At 33.6% G+C, this 9,776-nt stretch overlaps 2 protein-coding genes across 2 annotated transcripts; one reads left to right on the top strand and one right to left on the bottom strand.

Moving 5' to 3' along the window:
- Positions 1–4,497: 4,497 nt before the first annotated feature.
- Positions 4,498–6,194, top strand: LOC148226031 (uroporphyrinogen-III synthase-like). The gene has a single exon (XM_088203796.1). The coding sequence runs from the start codon at positions 4,620–4,622 to the stop codon at positions 5,355–5,357; it is 738 nt and encodes a 245-aa protein (XP_088059922.1). The 5' UTR covers positions 4,498–4,619; the 3' UTR covers positions 5,358–6,194.
- A 1,435-nt stretch (positions 6,195–7,629) lies between these two features.
- IntS10 (integrator complex subunit 10) lies at positions 7,630–9,530 on the bottom strand. The gene has a single exon (XM_088203802.1). It carries the CDS (start codon positions 9,430–9,432, stop codon positions 7,684–7,686), a length of 1,749 nt encoding a protein of 582 aa, XP_088059928.1. The 5' UTR covers positions 9,433–9,530; the 3' UTR covers positions 7,630–7,683.
- Between the last annotated feature and the right edge of the window lie 246 nt (positions 9,531–9,776).

The raw sequence follows: 9,776 nt of genomic DNA, 5'->3' as shown, positions 1-9,776 counted from the left end.
AATAATTTTGTTGCCTATATATTGCATATCGCTGGGCTATATTGAAATTTCCTTGCGTCTCATTCGGACGTAACAATATGCTAAATTTATTTATTCTGTTACGGTTCTCATACAAAGATTTTATTTGGAATCTGTGATGTATCTCAATATTTTGACGAGAATCTTTCGATTATTTTGCTGTTTAAATATTTTTTTGCCTGTACTGTAGATTCGAATTCCATATGCCATATTGGTTTTAAAATAGTTGCATACAGTTACCCTCGCATATCCACTATTTCACTGTCAAAACCATAAAATAAAAGAAAAGTTAATTTTGAATGTCATGATTCAATTATATATAAAGATTAAATTTTTTATCTCATTTATTCTTCTGATATACATAAGTATTCGATGGAAATGAAAGTGAATAAAATATTACTCTAGTTCTGGCTTGAAATAATTGAACTGTTGCGTCGACGAGTGTTGATAATTTTACATTTATTTACTGATTACTTGTATACAAAACTCGATTCATATTGGCGGGACAGAAAGAACGAGCTCAAACATTCAGAGACGGTATACCATTGTGTCTAAGAGATAGAATGATTGCTGCAAAGGGTGCATTTTATTGATATTAAATATGTGGAGTAGTGTGAGATTATGATAAATAAAATTCAATTTGTGCATGTAGATATATATATAATATGCTATACAGTAATTTAAGGAAGAGTAGCCGTGCTTATTGCTCTTGAGACTAGTTAAGCGGAAGTGCTGCCAGACAAAATAAACTTCATATAAATACCACAAATGTTTATCGTACAATGACCCTAGTGTGCTCGATCACAACTCACAGGAAAGCAATGATTAGAAAATAACGAAATTACTCATGAGATTTATTCACAAAAAAAAAGCTGCACCTGACGTTTAACTTGTCTAATCACGAGTCAACAAATGTTATTGATACTGCTTATTAGAGGAGTCAATGTTTGAAGTTTATAAAGCATTAGCGTTTATAAATTATCTGCGTGGAATAATTACAGTTAAAAATATTTTTAGGAAAGTTAAAATCATTAAAATGTGTCCCTAGGGAAGGAATGGGGAAAGACTTCAAAATAGTATTTAAATCCTCCAATTGTGCCAGCTGTAAATTTAATTCGTTTTCGTAGATCGTACAATTGAGGAGTTTACATTAAAAATTAATTGAAATCCAAATTGCTGACGTGCGAAAAAGTAAATTTTTACAGAATATGTACAGAAACATGTTCTCGGAGTTTTATGTACGCAAAGGTGATACAATTCGAGTTTCTTATGTTCGCAGCACTTTTTCAATAATCGCGTGTGTTCAAAGTGTCAGATGTTAGTTTGCAACAACACACTTACGAAGTGGATCGCTTAACCGCCGTTCAACGCATCAAAATTGTTCTATATAAATTACAATTCTGTGTATAGAAATTTAAGAGAAGATTATGCTTAATTTTATCGTCCTAATGAGCGAACAATTCGTAACGTAGTGAATTTTTTAGTGAAAACGTTTGAGAAGCCTTGATGTCATCAGGTCTGAGAAGGAAATGCGCTTGTGTACATGCATAAAAAAATAACAAAAAATCATAGCATGGTCTCGTTCTATGCTCGATTAAAAATATTTTGGTCTCTTCACAGTTAAAAAATAATTCAAAGAATCGAAACATTCAAGTTGTTCTGGCCCTTGTTTCTTTTACACGAGGGTTCCGTGGGCCCCGTAAAATTGACGATGTAGTTTTGTCGGAGCACAAGGCCGGTTTTGTCTAGTATACCAATTTTACAAACACATAAATTCTGAAACAACAAAACCGACTCCAGAATTCACACAATTTTGATTTCATCGTGTATTTTAAGAGGATGAAATGTAGCTATATGAATTATAATTTCATATTATGTAATAAAAATAACATTAAAGTATGTTTTTTTAATTTTTATTAGGAGCGTGGAGTTCTGCGTGAGTGAATCGGTTGCATATACTCAGCGCCGGCCCATTATATAATATATGTATATATATGATAACACATTCCAGTAAAAAAATAAATATTCAAATATAAAATACGTAAAAACTCAATACAGGTCAGCATTAATACGTTATCATTTGCAATAAATTTTGATTTGGGGAGTATGTACTAATATAAACTCTAATTTTGCGAAACATTCATTTAAAAAAATACTCTTCTCGTAAGTATGGCTGTATTTCAATAAATTATAGTTTTTTTGTCACCTAATTATTATTATTATTACATTACAATTTGTGCGATGTTTTTTTCTTGGTATTCAAGTAAGGGTACCTAAAATATTTATTATTTGATCCCACTAGAAAAAAATATTTGCTGATTTCTAGTCTTGTTTAACCCTTAGACCGCCGACCGGTAAATTCTTAATTACTCGCTGTACGCCATGCGTTTTTAGCGATATAATTTTTTGGCTACTTACTCTGTTTAACACATCATTACAGCCAAAATACTCAATTTTTATATTTTAAAATTATATATGTATGATTAACATGATTTAAACATTCTAATTATATCAATAAACAAACATTTTTTGTCGTATTGTTGGAAATATGAAGTGAACAAAACTAAATCAATTGGCCGGCCCGCGTGTTGGCTCGCGTGCACACACCTACACACACAAGCACGCGCGCGGCACTATACAAGCGAACGACAAGCAGGGTCATGCTCACACTGAGACAATTTTAATATATAAATCTGCAACGCATTTTTTCTTCGTCTGACCTACATCCTGTTATAAAAATTTACAAATCGACAAGATTTCTTTGATACATACAAAATCACATATATCGTACACAAAAATAACCCTAATAACCAAACCGTTTGTTTTTGATCAATGGTGTTTGCAATTGGTTGTTGTTGAAGGTTGTCATATTTCTTTATATATAAAAATAATAAATAATAAGACTTGATAGCAAGATACGATGTTACATTTAACTATATATAATAAGATGTATAATTTATAATATATACATATTCTTCTTCTTCTTCCACGGCGCTACAACCGGTGATCGGTTTTGGCCTTTCCACCTAATTTCTTGTAGGGCTTCTAGATATATCTTGAGTTTTAGAATTTCTTCCGCTATTGTTTGCATTTTTCCTGGTTGTAATATTGCACATTCCAGCTTCCAAAATTGAAATCCAATCGTTTATCTAGATTTCGATCGTCTAGGTCAGAGGTCGGCAAAGTGTGGCTCCAGAGCCGCATGCGGCTCTTTCTCCCCTTAAGTGCGGCTCTGGCACAAATGTCCACCGGCATTTACGTGCCGGATTTAAAAAACAAGGAAATATGGAGCTCTAAATTTGAACGTCATTGTGTTGATTTGGAAAATTATAATAAAGGTTTGCTAAATTAATAAATAAATTTGGCTCTCAATTTTTTTTAATCGTTGTAATGTACATATTTGGCTCTTTGGATAATAAGTTATCCGACCACTGGTCTAGGTCATTATGAATCGGGGCGGATTTATTATTTCTTTGTGATTTTTTCATAACTATTTGGATTTATCCACGTTGGTTGGTTTGCTCCATGATAGAAACCCTCCTCCTTTATCCGGGCTTGGGACCGGCAAGATTGCAACATATCTACACTCCAGGCGGAATATGTAGGTAATATATATTACACACACACACACACACACACATATATATTATATATACAATAAATAATAAACTTTTCGACCATCGTGACGCATTGGGGTAACCTGTTAGGTCACGATGGTATTAATTTAATGTAAATAAATAAACATATTACAAATAAATTATAAAATAATAGAACAAGTAAAATAAAATGTTTCTACGACAATGAATCGTTTTTGGTATTATTATTATTATTGATTATTTACTAAGAGTTAATATTGATATTTTATTAAATATATCTTATTTATATTTATTAATAAGTATTTAATAGTATTTATTATTATTATTATTTAATTATTACAAACAATAAAAACCAATCACAAAAACAGTTGACAATATAAAAACAGTCGAAATAACGTATAAATATATTCACAAGTATTTACAAATCACAATTATCATTGAAATATTGATGAGATAATTTAATTTCGATTCATAAATTAAAGTATAAAAAAACGAATTTCCGCGATGCGTTTGTGCTAACCCTAAAAGGGGCCTAAAGAAGCACGATCGAAACCGCACGCGAAATACAAACGACTAAAATTAAGGAGTGACTTTATAATTATATATACCACTGTTTCATCGTAAATTCTATAAATAAAATCACTGAAATCGTTTACTAGGAACTCAAACTGATTTTTAAAACATATATTGCCAACTTTTACCTTTCCGTTTCTTTAAAAAACGAAGGTTTTAAAGAGCGCATCATATCATGCGCTTGGTGTTAGACAGTAGATTTAGTTGCGCATCATATCATGCGCTTGGCGTTGAAAGGATTAAGGGTTAAACTTTTTAAAAATATTTTATTTCGTTATGTCTTACCATCTGGCAGCCCTGACAAAATAATTGTTGCATTTTCATATGGTAGCACTGACTGTCATTTGACAGCTGTTAGGTTATGGTAATGTCGTATATTTTCAACGTAGAAATCTGACAGTTGCAAAAATTTGAGTTAGAATTTGCAAAATCATGCGAACCGTGTTGTTATTGCGCGAAAAGGCTCGGGAATACACCGAAGCGTTCGACTCCAACAGCCTATGTCCCGTATTTTTGCCGGTTTTGGAGTTCAACTTGATAAATTTAGAGGAATTAAGCGACTATCTGGTAAAGAACGAGCACGCAGGCCTTATATTGACGAGTCCTCGCGCCGCCTCTGCGTGCTGCTCCGTTTCTTCGACGGGCTTGGACACATGGAAGGAAAAACCGGTGTTTGTGGTCGGAAAGGCAACTGAGCACATAGTCAACGTTCAGTTGCGCCTCCCATGCAAAGGATCCGACACAGGTAATGTGGATCGACTGGCTGAGCTCATAATCAGCGAGCGGAAGTCGTTCGATAATACTAAACCGTTGCTATTTCCGTGCGGAAATATCAGAAAAGACATCCTACCTACCAAGTTAGCTAAGGCAAAGATTGAGCTCGAATGTCTGACCGTTTACACGACTGAAATGAAACATTCTCTGAAGAACGACTTTGTCAGGCTGCAGCAGTTGAAAGGAATACCTCCCGACATTGTGTTCTTCAGTCCGTCGGGCGTTGATTATGTAATTCCAATTTTAAAAGAAATCTCGTACGATCTGGATCAAGCGAATCTCGTCGCTATCGGGCCGTCGACGGAGGAGCGAATCAGAAAGTGGAAGTTGACTCCCTACGCCACTGCAGCCGTGCCGACGACTGAAGCGATCGTTTCCGTCTTCAAAAAAACTTAAAATATTCATTCAAAATGTACATATGTAAAAATAGTAATCAAGAAAGAGCTTTAATATATACAAAGATGAGTCAAATGAAACCATTAAATATTATTTAATTGCAATCATTTTTATATATATTGTATTTTCATTGGGTTCACATCCAGCTCAAAATTATTCTTGTAAATAAATACATATGTCGCACTGGTAACAGTTTAGTTCACTGTTACTTGGTGATTTTCTTGCTCGATTACTACTAGACCAATAGGAGTATGCTACAGAACTCGCACCGTTTACAATTTTTTATTCCACTCGTAGCCTTGATGGAGTGATAGACATGAATCACCATACTGACATTTTATTTGTCATATTTCAAGCTTCTGCTATGCTTTCGTGTTGCATGCCTGATTCGTACTCTCTCCCCTCTTCAAATTATAAGCAACAATGCTGCGAATTTACAGGATTTGGACTTGAAATGTTTTCATTTGACTCACCCTCGTATTGTTCATTTATATATTTTGCTACAAGTACAAATGACTATTATTTTATTAATTGTACATATTTTTTTCAAATATTATTGACGAATTGAGCGTTTAAATTAGTAAAATTGTATATTATTTTTGACTGACATGACTACGGATAAGATGAATAATTTTAACTTCTTCAAAATTATTATAATTTCATAATATATAATATTAAAATGTACAGATTTAATTAAGTGTATGTAACAGATTTTATATTTAATCACACATTTTAAATAATTTTAATTTACAATTTCGTTTATTACATTGGATATGATTTGTAAACGTCATAAATTATGTGATGCTATTCTACTTTAAAATAAATGTTTTTTTATTACATATATCTTTTCTTTAAAGTTCTTGGGCTTAATATCAAAATTTCTGATATTTCAGATTTTGTAAATAAATTATGTAAGAACTTGTCTTACACGAAAATTATTTGTTTAATCGCAAAGTCGTAAGTGCAAATTTACAAGATACAAAAATGCCCACGCAGCAGCACTGATACGGTTTCGTTATCTGTGTAGAACGATAATTAACCTTTGGACTAGCGAGAGTTCAATAGGTGGGTGTGGATTCTTCTACTTATATAATTATTAATCTTATTTATTATAAGGATTATTTATTTACATACAATTTTACTTAAGGCGCGAAAGCGTGACGATATTTTATTTTTGACTTTTATTATTAAAAAATAAGAAAAATGGCAAAGAATTTGGGTACTATTGTTAAGACTATGGAGAGTATCGATCATTAGCAGTAATTTATTTGTTGATCCCAACAATTCATTAATTGTTTACAATAATTTCTTGCAATTGTCGAAGACGGTCATGCGGTAGTAGGTAAAAGAAAAATTCGAGTCACATGCTCGCATTTGCGTTACAATTATTAATTTAAACTTCCTGTCTATTTTTACGTCAGAGGGACATTCAGAGGAACATCGTTTTGATGTTGATCATCAATCCATAATGACAAAGATCTTTCCATTTCATCCATCACTATGCCATATCTTTTGGAAATAAACTTTGAAGATATATTTCCAGAATTTTGAACGTATTCCTTAATTTTATTCTTGTTTTTCAAAATTGAACATATCGTAGACCTGTTTATGTCATGCGACTGGCCGATCGAAGCAAAAGATTTACCGTTTTCAGAATGTCTAATTATTTCCATCTTTGTCTCGATTGTTTGAAGTTTATGAGTCCTTAATTTCTTTTTGTTCGTATCAATACTGTAGTTTCCCCATGTTTATAAATTATATAAGGGCAAAATAAAGAGCAATTTTTCCATTATCGACAACTGTTTAAAAATTTGAATTTTTAAAAATATGCAGGAGTAGAATGTGCGAAATAAACATAAATATCAATATATGTAAATAAATGAAACAGTAACTTTTACTTTGTTTTGTATTTATTATCCTTATTCATTTAATACTCGATTTATATACTTTTATAATGTAAAAAATGATATGATACACTAACTTAATTTAATATTATATTAAAAATTGATACACATTTATTATTATTACATTTAAAATACATTTATTAATATTATGCACATTTAAGACAACATATCAATGGTTTCAGTTCTCTTATGAAATCTACTCAAATTATCACTTGATTTATTGTTTTGTTTCCTAAATTAAAATTTTTAATTTTTTCCCTTAAATTCTATTTATACTTATTTTTTATCAAATTGTAGCTAATAACAAAATGCAAACACGAAAATGGTTACAAACCAGTATATATGTATGTTATATATAATATAATTAGTATGTTTGTAAAATTATTTATATTATTGAAGTAAACGTATTAAAAAAAGTTTATTTAAATCACAAAGCTCTGCAAAAGATGTATTCTCTCTTGTGTTATAAATTGTATTATTAAATTCAGTATGGATTCGTTGCTTCTGGCAACTTGAGCTTTCAACGCCTGTTTGATATCTTCCTTCACGCCTTTATCGGCGCCTCTTGTACCGATCCGTCTCTGGCCCAAATGCTGTTGAGCATTTGGCAGTATATCCAGAATGAAATTACCATTTGGTTCGCTCCACACGTGTGTCAGTTCTTCCAGTATGTTTATATTGATAACGTACGCCTGAAACAGCGGGTAATGGAACACTCCCCTCTGCTTGATAGCGTCCAACAATCGCTTAAAGAGCGGCTGCTCTTGCGGCCAATCTAATTGCAACAATACAATCATATTACCGGCAGCTAGATCGATTATGTTACTTGCGGCTTTGATCGAGTGTAATATAAGTTTGGTGCAATAGTGTACGATTGCCGATTTTGTCAACGGAAGGAAGTGTACGTGTCTGTGAGATCCTCCAGTTATTAGCAAAGTTTCTAATTGTCCTTCGACTATCGGTAGTTGTGTGAATGCAACTAAGGCGTGTTCTAAACACAAAGGAAATTGCGATTGAGCGTACGAAATAGAGGCTCTGGTGAGACTGGCGCTGAGTTTGATTTCGCCGACAGGAGGCAGAGCCTCTTCGAATCTTCCTCTATATAGAGCGATCTCGTCCATGAAAGTCCCAGTCCACGGTTTTGTCTGCAGTTGATTCGTCAATTTAGTGAATTCCCGTCGAAGTAAATCGCTCGATTGAAGCAAATCCCAGCAGTTGGCCGCAATTAAAAATATACTGGAAGCACCGCCGGTGACCTCAACTTCGCCTTTTCTTCTCTTCGACACCGGCAGCTCGGAATCGGAGAACGCCTCTAATAAAATTTGATTGCTCCTCTTATTATTATGTTCATGCAGAGCTCTCAAGAGATGAACTGTACCGCAATAAATCAACTGTCTACAATCTTCGACGTTTCTTATAAACAGCAATTTTTGGAAATAGTTTTCTTTGCTTAAACTATTTGAATGAGTGTAATAATAACTATCCCAGCTCAACTGCCGACCGGTAAGTTCTAAGACGTTATATAGCTTCTGCCAAGGTTCATTAATATCGCACTCAGGTTCGTCGTATACGTAAGTATTATAAAAATCTATAGCACGGATCAATAAACGTATTAATAATCTCGGCGATTGAGGCAATTCGAGCAACGGTATCGTCTCCACGACTAATAGACGCGTATAACAGTTTTCTGAACTATGTTTTTCAGCACTCAATAGCGTCTCAACAAGAGGGCCTCCGTGTGTTGAGACAGCTTTAGGGAATCGCTTTAAAAGTAAAAGTAAAATGCGACAATGCTCCATCGTGTCGTCGCTGTGTTCTGCACTAGAAATTAATATCTTGTGCTGCACCTCCGGCGACATTCGCTCGAATATCTGCGTTAAAAAGCTGTTTTCCGATTCTTTCAAGGCGTTAGTGATCGCTTCAATTTCCGACCATAGTTGTTTCGGCGTCTGAGGGGTGTTTAATAAGATGCTAAAGCAATCGGCCGACTCTTGTATTCGGCCAGCGGCTTTTTCCATCAGATAAGCTTCAAATTGCACAGTAAAATTCGTAGGGTACAAAGTCTTGGCTGTTAACATCCAAGCTTTCGCGGTGTACGGATCCTGGGCTTTCTTCGCCTCCAGGATTATATAGTCTTCGTCGGAGAGGTCTTGATTGTTCGGAATTGGCATTTTGAGCCCTTGAAATTGACGTTTAGAGGTTATTCTAGCGGCACCAAAGCCAATGTTTTGACAGCCAGTGCTGCCAACGGAGTGCTTAATAAAATATTGCCATTTAAAAAAAAATACAATTTAATCAAAAAACGATATAATTATCAACGTGACACGTTAAAAGGCAGAAATGAAAATGTTATGATTCTCCAAATTCAAACAACACACTTGCAACGATTAATCATGTGATTTGTTTATCGTTATTGCAAACGCCAGTTTAATTGGAAATTGTAATCGTTTGAATAAATTTATTATCCGGCTGGATTACCACCACACATTACATTTATTATGTGTGGTGGCAATCC

Source organism: Plectrocnemia conspersa, unplaced genomic scaffold, assembly GCF_051122295.1.
Source record: "Plectrocnemia conspersa isolate PC_06_02 unplaced genomic scaffold, ASM5112229v1 ptg000014l, whole genome shotgun sequence".
In the NCBI taxonomy this organism is placed as follows: domain Eukaryota; kingdom Metazoa; phylum Arthropoda; class Insecta; order Trichoptera; family Polycentropodidae; genus Plectrocnemia; species Plectrocnemia conspersa.
The sequence above is the reverse complement of the archived record's forward strand: the minus strand, read 5'-3'. Positions and strand labels throughout refer to the sequence as shown.

Bases quoted from the DNA above. Each gene is read 5' to 3' on its own strand.
- LOC148226031 (XM_088203796.1), top strand. From the start codon at position 4,620: ATGCGAACCGTGTTGTTATTGCGCGAAAAGGCTCGGGAATACACCGAA.
- IntS10 (XM_088203802.1), bottom strand. From the start codon at position 9,432: ATGCCAATTCCGAACAATCAAGACCTCTCCGACGAAGACTATATAATC.